Here is a 16,737-nt window from a genome sequence, read left to right on the forward strand (position 1 = left end):
GACCATTCATCATATTTAGCAAGACATGGTTGGTTGCAGTTGTGGTTGGGCCTGGGGCAGTTGGACTAGGTACAGCTGGGTTTGGTGCAAGTGATCCATCACCATTTTTACCAGTTTCTCCATTGATGTCATGATCCTGCTTTTTTGACCAATAATAATGAAAATTAGAATCTGTTTGGTACACTAAAATTTCAGTCCCAATGTTATATTGATCACTACTATTACCTCATTCGTAGGAGCAGATTGTGACACTGAAATTTCTACTCCTGCCTGTGGAAGAGTCACTGGAGTAACATCTCTTGGTAACTTCTTCTTATGCTTTCTTGCTTTAGCCTACAATTCGTACACAAGTTAAGGATTATCATATTTATGCCACACCATGAACAGGATAACACAAATTAGTCATCAACTTACAATAGGATCTATGACCGCATAGGGAGCAGCACCATATTTAGGTGTAACAATAGCTTGGTTATCACCCTGTGATCAATTGTAAGATATTTAGGACACATAAACCCCTCATTTAACCATTTATAAGACTCATAAGCCCCTCATTAAACCATTTTACGGTCACTTAAACCCCTTCGATACTAAGATTAATAGACATTTAAATCCCTGTAACTACTAATACTAGCCTAAGTATTGTACCTTTGTATTTCTTGCCTTCTTCTTCTTTGGCTACCAATTGGGATCCCTTGGAGCTCCTTTACAGGTCTTGTAATAGTGACCTTTTTTCCCGCACTTGCTACATGTCACCTCAAAGGCCTTTCTTACCTTGTTCCCTTTTAGTTGGCTCTCAGACACAGGATCAGTAGTTCTTCTCTTCCTAGGACGACCAGGAGGTCTCTTGATGGCAGGTGCCACTGGCCTAAGAGCATCGGATGGCTCCCAAAATTCCTCACTGTTCACAGGTTGAATTGTAATACCATAAGTGGCACGCATGGCATCCATAGTAAGCCACTCATGCACAAAATTTTCAGGCTTCAAGTTAAGTGTTCGTAGCCTTGAGATTGCAGCAACTGCATGTTTACATGGCATGCCTGCAACAAATTACATTGTTAGATGTGTACTTAATGGAAATAACAAAGTGGAATATACTAGATAATTACCAGTAAGTTGCCATTGATTACAAGTGCATGTCTTTTCCCTTAGATTAACCCCAAGCCTACTTTGGCGTCTTTGAACCTCAAATATAACTCGTTCATCGTCTCCAGTCCACTCCGCTGTCCACTTACAGCTTTCAGGCTTAATGAATTCATCCAACCGTTGCTGCTGCACAGGAGCCAGTTTTCCATGATAGTTACTTAACCTCTTCTTATGTCCAGCCATCTTTTCATTATATAGCACCTCAAATCCTCACACATTGTCAATATCGGCTTGCTCCTATACTCCACAATCTTTGCATTCCAAACCTCACACATATTGTTGGTGATATTATCAACCTTTGGATAGTGAGAGAATTGACTCTTAGTCCATGCAGATTCACGAAACTTGGAGAGATACTCCCAAGCAGGCGGGTTCACTAACTTCAACTTGTCCATTTTTGCACGAAATTCTGGAGTTGTTGTACTCCTTGCACATTGCCATACCAAACCCTTGGATTGTTTGTCTTTCCATTGCTTAACAAAGTTTTTCCAAATGTGGAGGACGCAATTCCTGTGGTGCGCCCGTGGCATAACTTCTCGAAGAGCAACCTCCAATCCCTTTCACACAATAGGCACACAATAATTTGATTACTAATTCAGATGGGCATCAATTCAATAATCAACAAAAAATCAAGTACCAGCACAAATGTAATTATCAACACACCATCAATTAACACATTAATAACTAACATACCTTCTGCTAATCTGAAATAAAATTCCATCCATATTCAGTGCAAGAGCCTATGTCCTCCTGGAGGAGAGTTAGGAACCACCTCCATGTGTCAGTACATTCACTATCAACCACAGCGTAAGCAATGACGAAGAAGTGGTTGTTAGCGTCTTGAGCAACGGCTGAAAGGAGATGCCCACCAAAATAACCCTTTAGGTGACAACCATCTAGCCCGATTAAAGGACGACATCCTGATTTGAACCCACGCTTGCATGCATCCAATGATATGTATAGCTTGTCAAACACAGGTAGTGATTCAGGCTGGGGGATCACATCTACTATAGCTGTTGACCCTGGATTACTCCTATGAAGCTCAGACAAGTAATCTCTAACCTTCCCAAATTGCTCATTTTCATTTCCTATTACCTCCTCTCTGGCTGCCTTCAAAGCTCTCTGTATCATTTTATAGTGGATATGGACATTATAGTCCTCTTTCATGTGCTCTAAAGCCTCCTTAGGTGATAGCTGCGGCTGTGTGAGCAACCTCTTCACTAGCTTACTTGTAACCCATGATCTACTTGCCATGTTGCTTGTCAAATTTCTACCACAAGTGTGCTCCTTAACATATGTTTTGACTTGAAAACACAGTTCCTGGCTGTTCCAGGAAGTTAGGATTAGCCAAGGACAACCCTCTTCCGCACACTTTGCTCTCACTCTATGCTTTTCATTTTTTACATACTCTAACTTTTTTCCTTCAAAAACAAACATGTCCTTCAATGCTTGCTTGAATTGTGCCATGGTGTCAAACATTTCTCCAATTTCGAAATCCACCTCACCATAACCAGTGTCATCATCAAATTCATGAAATTTAGGCTTTCTACCCTCATCATCAGAAGAAATTGGAGAGTTGAATGCTTCTGATTCATACTGATATGGCTTGTCAATGTCAGAATCTAGCTCTTCCACAATGGGCTCATCATTGTCCCCTACTCCAGGCACTACATTTGGGCTTTCATCATCTCCAGCCTGTTGCCCTTGCCTTGGCCCATTAAGACCCTCATCCCTATCCAATATATGCCTTCTTGTCCTCCCCACATATCTCTTATTCTTTTTCTTCTTCGTTTTAGGGGATAGGCCATCATCATCATTAACTTTTTCCTTCACAGGTGTCACAGTTTTCTTCTTAGGTGTTGCTCTCTTCTTCTTAGGTGTCATTTTCTTCTTTTTCGGTGTGTTCTTCTTACTCTTATTCCTTGGCCTTAACTCCTCACTGCTACTGCTGCTTAGTGTCTCATAACCAGGTGGGGGAGGCTTATAAGCCTCATCTTCAGCACTCTCATAGCCCTCATCAGTGGAGGAATAATTCAAGTCTACAGGAGCAGCCCCTGCTTCATCCACATCTGCCTGCCTCACATGATGCTCAAAATACACATGCAACTCATCAGTTTCTAAATTTGCCATCTTGTTATCACACATTTGGTTAATTTCTTTGTCACCTTTTAAAATGTGTAGTCCAGCCCCTAGATAAGGGGCACCGGGGTCTAGCCAATACATAGCCTTGTACTCTGTATATCCTAACCCTTTGAACATCTCCTCAAAATCCTTAAAATTAACAAAGTCAATGTCCAACTTGGGGAATCTCTCTACCTTACCACCACAGTAACTGAGCATTAGATTATCGTCTCTATTAAACCACCCCCCATGGTGAAATACTGGTATAATCTCAACAGCCATCTGCAATATATAAACTTTACTTAGTAACCCATAACTAAATTATTGTTAACAGACATTAATATACTCAAAACAGATAAAAAAACTTTACTCCAAGTGATGACCCAACCCTAGTGAAAGTGACTGTTCTTCACAAATGTAAACAAAGTATGCATATTGTACTTTATGGTGGTCCATGGTAACAATACTTCATTCAGATAAACAAATGAAGGACCACATTGATGTCATTTACAAACAGTTGTACGAACTCACCTCTTAAAACGGAAGTGCAGCTCTGTCAGTAGCACGTCACCACCTCCGTCAGCAAACGCCACGTTACTGCACAATTACGTCGTCCTCGCCGGCTCTCCTTCTTCGTCGTTATCTGATGGGAAGCTTGACAGTCTTTAGGGTTTATGGTAATTCTTTGTGTGTATGAGGGCAAAGAGTGAGAGCGTGTGATACTTCAGGGAGAGAATGAGGAATGTATGTTAGAATCTGATTCCATCGTGATTCAAAACGGCAACGTTTTTGATGATTGTGCAAGGACCCAATTGTCCCATCAAATCGTTTGAATCCACGTCAGATAGTTACCGTTACACGTAGGATTTCTCGGTTACATTTCACGGAGAGGGACCTATTGGTCACACGGAGAAAATCGATGAGGGCTGCGTTGTTATTTTCCAATGGTTAGGGGGCGCCAGGTCAATTTTGTAAATGGTTAGGGACCGGGGAGGGGTTTTACTCTTTTATATATTACGAATAAATAGATTTGGTTCCACCATTTGCAAAACAAAGACGTGTCTTTGCTTAGCTGCTTTGTACTTGGATGGATGAAAGATCAGCATTTTCTAAACGGGACCTAATGAACCTATCTAGTTATCTTTGACTTTATTCAAAATATTAATCTAAGTTTACACTGGGCTGTTAAATCTGTGTCATCTATCATAAAATATTATTCTTTTTAGGCAGTGGGCGGCTCCGACTTTTCCGACATCTGAAAAGAAAAGTTTTAAATTATAACTACCAACCGACAAAGTTTTTTACTGTTTAGTTTCTCGATAAACCTGTAAACGGGATTTGCTTGCCATGGATGAATCATAAAGCATAGTGATGTACAATGAATAATAAGGAAATCAATAGCATATTTAACAACAGATTCTCAAATAACCATCTTCTGTCCCAATGAGAAACAATCGAGAGAATGGAAGTATACTAATACTTGATAATGCTGACAAGCTCCTCATTCCATTGTTATCTGAAACATAGAGCTTCTGGGGAATGATATGATGCTGTCCATCCTGTGTCATTCATGAAAACCATACGCATCATCATTATAAAAATTCGCAAGGAGAGACCTTTCATATAAATGCAGAGTATAATATAACTAATGCAAGAATGATATAACAAAAGCAAGAAACAGCAGGATTGTTTTGACATCTAAAGAAGCTGCTAGACAAGCAAAATAAAGATATGCATTCATACTATTTCATTGGCAGATTTAGGCAAGGAGAGAAGGCCAATCCTATTCCGGGAAATCGAAATAACATCTTGGCCCCATATGGCGAAACTGGATATGCCATCTGAAGGACCTCTGAAAATAATGGGCTGCGATGGCAAATTCCTGCAAAGTTAATAAAATTGATGAGCAACACCATATGTGGACGGACAAGATAAATGAAAGAAAGGAATAACTTTATGACAAGACTGCAATGAATTGAAGGTGATAACTCACATTCTTAAATCCCAGACTCTTAAAGTTCTGTCAAGAGAGCTGGATACGAGCATGTGATCCTCGGGTGCTGCCAACTTCAAATAAAGTTATTGATGAAGTATTGTGCAAAATCAAATAGGGAGTTCTCTAATATTTTGAACATAATCAAAATGAACATACTTTTGTTACATATCCATCATGAGCTCGCCAAGAGGAAATGACATTTCCACTCTTTGCATCAAATAATTTACAATGACCAGAACTTAGTCCAGCTGCAATAAAAGATGGCAAAGTGGAAATTCCACCTGCATGCATCCTGTCAGATCCAGAGGAACAAATGGAAGAAATAAGAGAAGGGAAACTAGATTCGTTAGATTCTCCTCTCCACATATGAAGCTTTTGGCCTCGAGCAACATCAATAAACCTGTAAGGTAGAGGAAATAAATCAGAAGTTGGGGTGCATCAACATATTTTCTAATGTATATGCAATTGAAATGTTATGTAACAGTTAATTTCACCTGAGTGAACCATTTCCAGTGCCAACCGCAAGTGTTTCAGCCGCGTCTAATAGATGCATGCAAGTATAAAGGCTTGAATCAAATGTACTAGACAATATTCCATTTGACAGTGTATTCAAATTGAGCATGTTTGCCTGGTCAATGTTAATTTTTGATGCGGCGGATAGATCACTTGTAGTATGGGCAGGATCTGTTTGGGACTCTTCAAATACTGATATTTGCTTCCCTGTTTGACTATTCCAAATATGAACTGTTCCATCACAAGACGCCACTCTTCCACTAGATGATAAGATGCAAATATTGTTCACAACCTAAAATTTGAGATAAACAATAAATATGAAGAACAATATATTAATTAGACGTATTTCATTACACTAGTTACTAATACACCCACTCAGTATCATTTTCAGAAATATATGGAGAACCAAACCTCCTCATGTCCATAATAGCCAGAAAGACAGTTAGTTCGGCTTAGTTCCCACTTTTGAATAGTTCCTTTATACCCTTGACCAATTCCTGCAGTGAAAACAGTACTTTCATCTTGATCAACAGCTAGAGACCTCACTGCTCCATGATTTGCACGTATAGAGTATATAACAGATGCTCTGATCTTCCATGGAAGGTCATCTTTCTGAACCCCCACCCGCCCAAGAAATTCAGGTCCATCCCATACGGTGGCGGGGCTGGGGAACCAAAACCAGGGTTCTTGGTTAAATTGGTATGGTGTGTCTTCTTGCGTTGCTACTTGACTCTGACTGCGTTTAAAATATTGTCTCTGAGGAATCAAGTTCTTAGCACTTCTACTTCCTTGGGATTGTGGAATTGACCATCCAACGCCATTAAGCAACAGCTTTGCCGGAGTGTATTCAGAGGTGGAACCCTGGCCAAATGTGGATCTTCTACCAATAAAATTTTCTGAACTACCTTTTGATGATTCTCCTGCACATTCCCACTGAACAATGACCAGTTTAGATTAAGCAAATAAGAAAGAATATGTGGTTACAGCATCACATCGACAAAAACACATATATCAAACTTATATGGGGAGAAAGAAAAGATAGAAAACTTACCTTCCAATTATGCTGGCGTAGAAGAAATTGTTCAAGTTGTAACCATGTAGCACAACATTGACGAAGTTTCTCTATCCCAAGAAGAGAGGCAAACGAAGGATAGAGAACCAACCTGAAAATAAACCAAAAGATTGTACATCTATAAAAATTTAACGAAGTAAAAAGCAAACAAGAATACAATTTACAGTGGGAATTAATTGCACTTTTGATGACACCTTAACTTTTTGATCCATTTGTAACCACCATCCTTTCACTTTACAAAATTAAATTTTTGTGTGCGTGTATGCGCACACCATATAAACCCAAAACGAAAAAAAGATTTGTTCTCATGGTTTCAGGTGCATGAGTATAGTATTTGAGACTCTGGAATGAAAGATCTGCCTCGGCCAAATTTGAAGACCTGCTGTCTCCTAGGCTGAGGTTGAGTTATGACTGAAGAACATTATTGGTATTTCAAATATGTTCTATCAATAAGAAAAGCTCATTGCACGTGCTTCTCAAATTTTGAGTTAATTACTCGCTCTTGTGACAGACTGACAGGTGGGGCACATCAAGATGGAACTGCAATTGAGTAAAAGAAATCGAGGTAGTATGGTTCACTTGATGGTTGTAGTGAGTGTGAATATACACAAGGACGCTCTAGGACCAAATTCAAGAAATCTACTGACTGCTATTATCAACTTGTTTTAGTTAAGCATTTTAAACAATGAATTTTGCTTTTATTTGGGATCTCGACGGATTTTGTTTGACATAAACCATAATGTGACTCAAAAAAAATTTTGTTTTCTCTTGCATGATTTGCTTCTCTTCAACTTCCCTTAAATATCATTCTACTTTCTCCTCAACTAGAGGCTAGATTTCTAGTTCCTCTCTCTAGATAGCCAGCGGATTAATTTCCCCAGCATAAAATAAATCTTAGACTAAAAAGCAGATTTGTCACTCACACTAGATCCATTCGGCTTTCAATTTGCAAGTCCCCACTAATTTTTAGTTTGGCAACCTTCAAATTTCTGGTAACAGTAGTTGAATCCTTAGAAAGTTGCTGGAAAGCAAGCTCATCAAATAGTTCTTTAAGCTTTGGTAGAATATGCAATACTGTCAAATCTGCCCCAATTCGCTGACATATTGCAAAGAGAGTAGTAGCAGCAACCTGAGAAATTTAAAAACTAAGTGATTGGCAAATGGATGAGATGCATGCTGGAAATGAAATGGAGCAGAAATCAACACATTATCAGGAAAGAATTTGAAATGCAACTAAGGGGAATTGCAAACAAACAATTTGGAAGAAGTGTCTCCCTAGAGCAAAGAAGTCTGTTTTATGTGCAATGCTCCATCACAACATCCATGAGCCAAGGTACAAACTCCAATCCCTCACACCATAACTCTATTTGTACTGTTCCCAGAAACAATGCATTAACAAAATCTATTATGCTAATGTAAAAACCGTAATATTCCTTGGTGACTTGTGTGAATTGTGATCCAGTATAAATAGTGAAAAGTCCTAATTGGAAAGGAAGATATAACAAGTGTAGAGCCATTTAACCAAGGAATGAGTAATGGAATTAAAACAAACCAATGGGTAATTTGAAGAACCTGAAGCACGGCAATGTCCATATGTTTCTGCATAAGAACCCTGATGAGTACACAATTTTGGTCCTGTGTATTTACATCAAATTCAATAATTCATGTTTATACAATACTTTCTGGCAGTTAAAAGCATTTTGCAGAAACGAAAATCATACTTCAAACAGCTCCTTTACAATAATCTCTTCTGTCAAGTAAGGTAAAAGGCCATCTAATGTCATCACGCAATCAATAAGTGCTAAAGCACTCCAACTCTGGACAGGATCAGGCTTGTTCATGCTTGACATATCAACGAACGAGCGAACAACATTTTTTAGTAATGGTAGCATCTGTTTCACAATAAAGGATTCTCCAAAAATGCCACCTGAGAAGTCCGAAAATGAGAGAGGCTTACAAACTGAAGATCTCAGTATGAAAAGATAGAAACTATGAAGGCAAATTAACTACGAATACCAAGTCTGACCAGCACATCAATGCCATCAGCACAAAGTCCTTTACCAAAACAGTAAAAAAGAGGCAAGATTGTCTGATTCAATAAAAAAAGGTCAGTGAAACAATAATTACTGAACTGAGGTGGGTGCGTATAGACTAATAAAGGAGTGCATAGTCTCGACTATTGATGCAAAACAAATTAACCTGGTGGATGGTAATAGGTACTCCAAGCTCCTCACTAGAACCAACTAGAAGGACAGATGCAGATGCAGCTGAACTTTTATCCAGAGAATTATACAAGTTTGATAAAACCAATGGGTGAATAGTTTCCAGGTATACTTGTTTACCAACTCGGTTCCATATTTCACGTACAAATGAATCTTGTAAAAGGGAAACTTTTAAATGTAAATGACCTGTTGTCTGCAAAAGAGACATCTAAATAAGAAGTCCACATAGATTACAAAGGAAAAGAAAAATATAATTCTCCTTACTACTAAATTCGAAAGATGAATTTCAGAACTAGCCTGCAAAATTTTCTGTATGGTTGGCAAGATTAATTTCTTCACTGCTTTCTCTTTTAAGCATCTCATAAATTCTTTCAGTAGTATATATGCCCATTCAGCTTCAGCATCATTCACAGTACTCAATACAAGTGGTAAGCAATAAGTAGCGCACATTTCAGCTGCGAATGAGCCCATTTCTCTGAGAGCTCCCTTCTTTGCAAGATTTGTGGCATATCGAAGGCGGGTCTCATCCTTAGCAACAAGCTGAAGTGGGGCAAGAAACGTGTAGGAGGACTTTATTGTCTTTGGAAAATAAGGTGATTCCAGAAGAAATTTGGCTGAAGGCCTCCTGCATAGCACAATATTAATAGATCAATAGCAAGACAGAGACAATGATTCACAAAAGTTAACATCTAATCAAGCTCAAACACAGGCATCCAATTGCATATTAGTACATGTGTGCAGACACAGATACCTCATCCAATCCTTTTGTATGCATGCTTCAACAAGTAACCTAACATAAGGAGGAAGTTCACAAAGAGATCCTGGTAAGGTCCCATCTTCCAAGTACATCGCATATGAGGTTGAATCAAAGAGGGGAATAGAAAGATGAAGTTCTGCTAAGAGACAACCAACAGAAAAAATGTCCCTAGCAACATCTTCAGAGCTAACTTTTGAGCAAGACAATTTTTCCCTCCAAAGCAAATAGTCTGGATATCCTGACGAGCTGTCATCTTCTTCCTTCATATGCTGAATCAAAGAAATCAGATTCATTTTATATGGCAGCAAGTAGTTTCTGTCAGGCAAAGATAATTTGCATATGCTTTTGTTAATTGACTGCCTTGTTGGATCTCCCTGTGTTTGATTTAATGGACACTGATAACAAGAATTCAAATGCCTAGCATGCTCAGAAAATGCAGATGCTTGCTCTAGTTCTTGTAGATAAGCAGCATCAGACAGGAGAGATGTCTCTCGCAGTATTTCATTTTCCTGGCTCCAAACTTTAGCATATTTATTGGTGGCATAACGACGTGCGGTTGAAGTGGCAAGACGAATGGGGTGAGGTCGTGTAAAGAGCTGACGACGTCCTGTTGACCTTGGCATCGTAGGTTCTGATATAGGAAGCATAACATTCTTAGCAGCAATAGCTGCTTGCCCAGACATTTTGTACCCAAAGGTTATATCTATCCATTGATGGAGTTGAAAAGAAACTCTATTACTTTCTAATGCCCAACGATGCAATTTAATGAAATCCTCTGGAGTCTCAGCCCAAGAAGGTACAGCCAAATCAGCCATTCCATCATGAATTGATCTAAATATTTGGGCATCACAATAGAACTCTGGAATGCACTCATCTGGGGTCCATTGATAGAGCCTCTGCATTGTGGAAGGATATTCGTTAGGTTCATAAACTGAACGAACAGCCATTCGGAGTACACTCAAAGGCAGCCTTCTTGCTTTATAACTGCACACAGCCAGTTCAGAGAGGCATTCATCTGACACATGATGAGGTATTTCAGATGTTGAATAGGTGAAATCCAACTGTTCATCACCTTTCGCTAAGCGCCATTTGCTCTTGCTCAAGTCTCGCCATCCTGCATCACAATTATCATCAGGTTTGGTGCTAAAATCAATTACCCAAGGCATTACTGGATGAAATGTATGGTCTCCCCACCTTCTGCCTGCTAATCTGTTTAAGATAAGTAAATATTCAAAATTACTCAACTCTCCTTTCCACCAATGATGGAAGCTAGAATGCCAATCTATTGATGGTGAAAGCTTTAAATCAGCATAAAGACCATTATAATGGCAACCACTATTGTAACAACTAATTTTTGCAGGGCTTGAATTAACGTCTTCACTCTTTTGTAAAGTTGAATTAAATTCCAATGTAGGTTCATTCCATAATCTCAGCCAAGACCATAATGAGTCAGTCAACATGATATTGGATGGGCATACGTTGCCATGAGAAACCCCTAGACCGTGAAGGTATACCAATGCTGAGAGCAGCTGATATATAAGAAATCCTCTATGCCAGTCAGACTTAAAGGCACTGGGGTTAAAATGCAGAATATTCTCGAGATTGTATGGAGTCTTTGGAAGCACCATATTAACATGATCAGATGATTTAAAAAATGCAAGGACAGGGGCTATGTTTGGATGCCTCAAGGAGCCGGGAAATGTGTCCTCCTGAAACGATGGCAAGCCAATTAAGCTAAGGAAATTTGTGCTGTCCCTTCCTGAAGCTTTCCCTTCAATCCAGATATCAAGTGAATCCAACACATGATCTTCCATTAACCCAGACAAGAAATCAGTGGCAACCTCTTGGATGGTAGAAAATGAAGAAACTCCCACTCGGGCAATGGGGGCCAGTGAAGTGATTATCCTGAAGCAAGAAAACTTTCCAGAATGACTACAACTTGTGCTCATGGGAGATGCTCTTTTGGTTTCAGCATCTGATGATGAAGCCATTCCACCATTTTGCACATTAGGACCACATTGGCTTGTGCCAGTATCAGGATCACTACTCCTAGTTCCTTCATTACTATCCAAAATATACTCATTTCTGCAGACAGAACAATAATAGCAAATCACAAATCACAAATCACAAATAAAACCGCCATCATTTAAACAATAAAATTAAAATTCAGAAATAGAGAAGAATTGTACACATAATTGGAGAAACAATTGCTGTGACGAGAGCGCGTGTACTGCAATATAAATTGACCGGATGAAGCTTCACTGCCAGCTGTACCAGAAATCTGATTATCCGAAAACAAAAAAGAGAGATTAAGAAAAATGAACAAAAGAATGATCTGAAATTTCTCAGAGAGAGAGAGAGAGAGAGACTTGGACAACGGCGGAAGAACCGAAAGGGAAAGGGGAAGAGGAAATGCCATAATTGAACAAGAGTTGGTCGGAGAAATCGGAGTTGATTCGAAGCTGGAGGCAGTCGAAGCAGTAACAACAGTGTTGCTCCATGACGAACTCGCTCAGCTCAACTGAGTCAACTCAGCGAGTTCACTCCATTAACAGTGGTTTCTTCACGCATACTCAATACTCATGCTCCAACCGCCATCAAGTAAGTACCAACGTTGCAGCTGAAACCTCGCGACTCCAACTCCTTCCCTTTCAAGTAAATAGTCTTCATATGTAAGGTTATTTCAGTCATTCTAAATGTACTGTGTTAAATTATGACAAGGTATTATTCGGTATTATATAAAATATGGCTATATTATCTTTCAGTATAATTTTTTTTAAAATTTGTAACTAAATTCTTTTATTTTTTTAAAAATAACACATTTAATTTTATGATAAAGTAATATGTTTAAATTTCTCAAGAGTATTCTCACTTGTTCCCTGAAAATATCATTTTTTGTCTTATTATGAAGAGAGGTGATTAATTCGTTTGGTCGTAATCAGTAGTCTACCTTTTACTTTCTCAATTAGAATTCTCTCAAGGAATGGCCTTATAATCATAGCGTGTTTTTATTTAGAAAACTTGTTTGATAATCAAAATTTTAAAATTTAGTACGAAATTTGTTGGAATCCCGTTTATTTGGATCAAGTAAATTACCTATCATTATTTCGAATAGAAATAGAAAAAAAATTGAAATCATGTCTTCAATCTTTTCTAAACTTAAATCAAAGCCAAAAATGCTCCTATTAACGCTATTAGCTGTTAAATTCTTAGTAAATTAACGACTAAATACTTATTTTGGTCCTGAGATTCACGAAATATTTAATTTGGTTCCCAAAATTTAAAATTACCTATGCTAATCCTCTAAATTTAAGTTTGGGTACCAATATAGTCCATCGACTTTTTCCAACGATAACTAGACGAACGAAGTGTTGAGATGGCACCTTCCCTGCTATAGTTCCTCGACTTTTTTCGACGATAACTAGGCAAACGAAATGCTGAGATGACACCCTCCCTGTCACGCTAGATGATGAGTAAATAATATCATTTATCCATGGCGCCCACACAGATCAGAAATGAAGAATAGTGGAGGTAGAGAAGAAGAAGAATATTTTATTTTGGGTCTCCATCGTTTCTTCTCCCTTCGTATATAAAGCGACGATATTTATGACTTGTTTGAATGCCAAAGGTAAACAACGTCGTTTCCTCGTCATCCAGCGTGACAGAGAGGGTGTCATCTCAGCATTTCGTTTGTCTAATCATCGCTAGAAAGAATCGAGGAACTACATTGGTGTCCGAACTTAAATCTAAAGGACCAATATAGATAGTTTTAAATTTCAAAGACTAAAATGAGTAATCGTGTAAATCTCAAAGACCAAAACGAGGATTTAGTACTAAATTAGCATTGAATTCGAAGGAATCATTTGTATTATTAGAATTGCCGAATGTCACTCCAATCATTCAACAAACCATAACCTACAGATGGAATAATAATAATAATAATAATAATAATAATAATATAATAATAAGCAGAAGCATAGCCGCATATGGTATAAATTCTATAAATCCATTGAAACGAAAACTAAAGAATCTAACATTGCTGTGAATTATCATAATACACAAGTCACAGACTTTCTGTGAAAGTGAAAACAGTGGTCACAAAGAACACAACACTGTTGCTAAATAAATAAAGAAGGAAGCCATAATGTTAAGGAGGAGGAGGGGAGGCTTAAACGCGGTTGTAGGCCACGGACTTGCTGAAAAGGCGCCTGATGTATATGACCTGCAGTGCACTAACACCAGCCAACAGAAGGTACTCTCCTACGGTGTAAAATATAACACGCTTTCGTGTGCTCTCATTCGCTACCAAACGCAAAAGGAAGTTGAATCAGTATAATCATGTAGCTCAAGTTCAGTTTCTATCTATGTAATTAACTAATTATCACTTTCTTGATTCTAACTGGCAAAAAATGGGGCAAAAGCAAGGTATACACAAGTCTGAGAAACTAGATACCTAAAAGATAGATTTCGCCCGATAACAAAGGTGCTAGATTAAGAAATCAAAACTACTTACTGTGGCGATGCCTTGCATCACGAGCTTTCAAGTACTTTTGCTCAGCTGTAACAGATTCTAGTGCCTCTCTGAGCTCAGCGATTTTTACATTAATTGGGTCCAAATGCTCTGCAAATCATCAACAAAAATTCCATGAAAATCATAATGACGTTACCGCTTATGCCTAAACATATGGATATACCACAAAAACCTCCTTATGCAGAGAACATACCATCTTTGGCAAGATCATGCTCAGATGGAATATGACCAACATGGATGTAGAAAGAAACAGTCTCAGGTGTTGAGTGAGGGTTGTGAAAACAGAATTTATACATTCCATGTGTCGGGGCTTTAAATTGGAACTTGTCACCAGAGGTCCCTTGATATTTTGGACTGTATTACCAGCAGGAGATGTCACCTGCAGATAACTGAAAAATTAGCATATCTGAAAGTCAAAAGTTACAAAACAATAAGCAAATTTGGGCAGCCATTCTGACTGCTAATGGCTGCTAAACCACAATGGATTCATACAAATAAATAAACAAAGATGTCTGCCAATCAAACCCTTAAAATGCCACTATATTAGCACGCATCGTTTAGACTGCATGCAGAGTTTTACAAAGGGCCTCCAACAGACCACCAGCTTCTAAAGGGAAAGATCAAGCTTCAAGGTATTACACTTACGCCGTACTATTCCATGACTAACCTTTTACTCTATGTTATTCATCCTAAAGCCTGACCTTGCAATAAATTCTCTATATCCTTTTGAAAGGGTGGGAAGAACAAATTTAGTGCATGTTTGAAAAGCCAGTGGGAACTGCCTAAGACTCACTGGTGATTATTTAACATCAAAGGGGGTGTTCAAATTTTGAACCTTGACACATGGAAATTTCATTAGAGGCTTCCAAATTTCAACATATTTTTTCCGATATAAAAAAAATGCAACTTAACAGAAGACGCAAAACAAGCCAAATAACACGAGTTAGTATAAATTGCTTTCATCAGGCTAAACAAAAACAAATCCATTCCCTTAAAATTGTTAATCAGTTCTAAAAAGCACCTCCATGGGCACCTAGACTTCAAACCTGTATCAGTAATCAGTATCACGGTATGTGTATTCTAATTGACCTTCATTATAATTACAGCAAAATCTATCTACAAAACGCTATCAAATGCTAAACATCTGAAAAGCCATTGAACTGTTGCAATTTACAACTATATCAAACTATGAGTCCTAATTTTGTGACTGTATTCAGAGAGCCCTAATAAACAAAAACAAATCCATTCCCTTAAATTGTTAATCAGTTCTAAAAAGCACCTCCATGGGCACCACCTAGACTTCAAACCTGTATCAGTATCATGGTATGTGTATTCTAATTGACCTTCATTATAATTATAGCAAAATCTATTTACAAAACCCTATCAAATGCTAAACATCTGAAAAGCCATTGAACTGTTGCAATTTACAACTATTTCAAACTATGAGTCCTAATTTTGTGACTATATTCAGAGAGCCCTAATAAACGCAATAGAAGCCAAACAAATTTTCAATTTTCCCCTCGCCCCAGAGGATACAAAATCCTAATAACTTCACAATTCAACCAACTAGCAACAAATTCACAGCAAGTAACTGGATCAGAATGAGGCCCTAAACCCCAAAACTGCAACAAATACATATATTAAAAAATATATATATATTTCATGAACCCATGACAGGGAATTGAGGTAACACTCACCGTGAAATCGATACCAGGGTGATCAGAGCCCCAGAAAATATCGTGGTCGACGACAACAAAGTTCCCCGAAATAGTGTCACCCTCATAAAGCACATACTCGTAGACGCACTCGACGTCGTTTACCGTCACCGATAGCGACTCAATGCCGCTAAAGAAGCTCATCATCAAACACGCCAAAACCATCCACATCTTCGAGCTTCTCTTCCACTGCGTTTGCTCCATATCTTTCCCCCTCTTATTTATTTTTGGGAATTTTGTCTTCTGAAATCAAATTGCGATAAATTCGATGCAGTGGGCAAGTGAGAGGTGGTACCCAGATCTTAAAGTCAAAAACTTTGACAAGGTGTTGAGTACTTTCTTCGTTTCAGGTCTCTGCTAGTCCAACGCAACAAAACGGCACCGCCGTGGGTGGCTTCACGGATTTGATTGAGGTGTCGTTTATGAGAGCTTACGTGTGAAACGCATAGAGCCTACAGCGTGCAGCAGCCAATCAGAAACCTGGATTAATACTATGTGGGGACACTGTAAGTGAGTCAGCAAAAAAAAAAAAAACAAAATAGTGAGAATGTGAGATAAATACTACTATTTTAAAAAACTACCATTTAAATTTAAAAATTGTATTAGATATTAATATTATTATTTTTTATAAATCAAAAATTTAAAAAATTATTTTTAAAATTTT

The 16,737-nt window shown here is 38.3% G+C and overlaps 2 protein-coding genes and 1 pseudogene across 4 annotated transcripts; all 3 read right to left on the bottom strand.

Annotated features, from left to right (window-relative positions):
• Window positions 1–673: 673 nt before the first annotated feature.
• On the bottom strand, window positions 674–3,543 carry LOC112711745 (uncharacterized). Its single transcript, XM_029289209.2, has 3 exons — window positions 1,840–3,543; window positions 1,110–1,703; window positions 674–1,040 (listed from the first exon to the last, which is right to left on the bottom strand). The coding sequence occupies exon 1, from the start codon at window positions 3,484–3,486 to the stop codon at window positions 1,846–1,848; it is 1,641 nt and encodes a 546-aa protein (XP_029145042.1). The 5' UTR covers window positions 3,487–3,543; the 3' UTR covers window positions 674–1,040; window positions 1,110–1,703; window positions 1,840–1,845.
• A 902-nt stretch (window positions 3,544–4,445) lies between these two features.
• LOC112711744 (protein GFS12) lies at window positions 4,446–12,647 on the bottom strand. 3 transcript variants are annotated; one of them, XR_003157590.3, is made up of 16 exons: window positions 12,197–12,647; window positions 12,017–12,108; window positions 9,822–11,912; window positions 9,368–9,695; window positions 9,048–9,263; window positions 8,865–8,937; window positions 8,570–8,775; window positions 8,421–8,483; window positions 7,772–7,977; window positions 6,828–6,939; window positions 6,188–6,709; window positions 5,758–6,068; window positions 5,420–5,663; window positions 5,261–5,327; window positions 5,011–5,149; window positions 4,446–4,826 (listed from the first exon to the last, which is right to left on the bottom strand). XR_003157590.3 is itself a non-coding variant. In XM_025764453.3 (16 exons), exons 1-16 carry the CDS (start codon window positions 12,326–12,328, stop codon window positions 4,674–4,676), a joined length of 4,962 nt encoding a protein of 1,653 aa, XP_025620238.1. In that variant the 5' UTR covers window positions 12,329–12,647; the 3' UTR covers window positions 4,446–4,673. The 3 variants fall into 3 exon arrangements, 2 of the variants coding, with proteins under 2 accessions (XP_025620238.1, XP_072059970.1); XM_025764453.3 differs by having other exon boundaries at window positions 5,261–5,334; XM_072203869.1 differs by having other exon boundaries at window positions 5,261–5,334; window positions 8,421–8,447; window positions 12,197–12,535.
• A 1,167-nt stretch (window positions 12,648–13,814) lies between these two features.
• LOC112711746 (transmembrane emp24 domain-containing protein p24beta3-like) lies at window positions 13,815–16,435 on the bottom strand (annotated as a pseudogene).
• Window positions 16,436–16,737: the final 302 nt, after the last annotated feature.

This window comes from Arachis hypogaea, chromosome 9 (assembly GCF_003086295.3).
Source record: "Arachis hypogaea cultivar Tifrunner chromosome 9, arahy.Tifrunner.gnm2.J5K5, whole genome shotgun sequence".
NCBI classification, from domain to species: domain Eukaryota; kingdom Viridiplantae; phylum Streptophyta; class Magnoliopsida; order Fabales; family Fabaceae; genus Arachis; species Arachis hypogaea.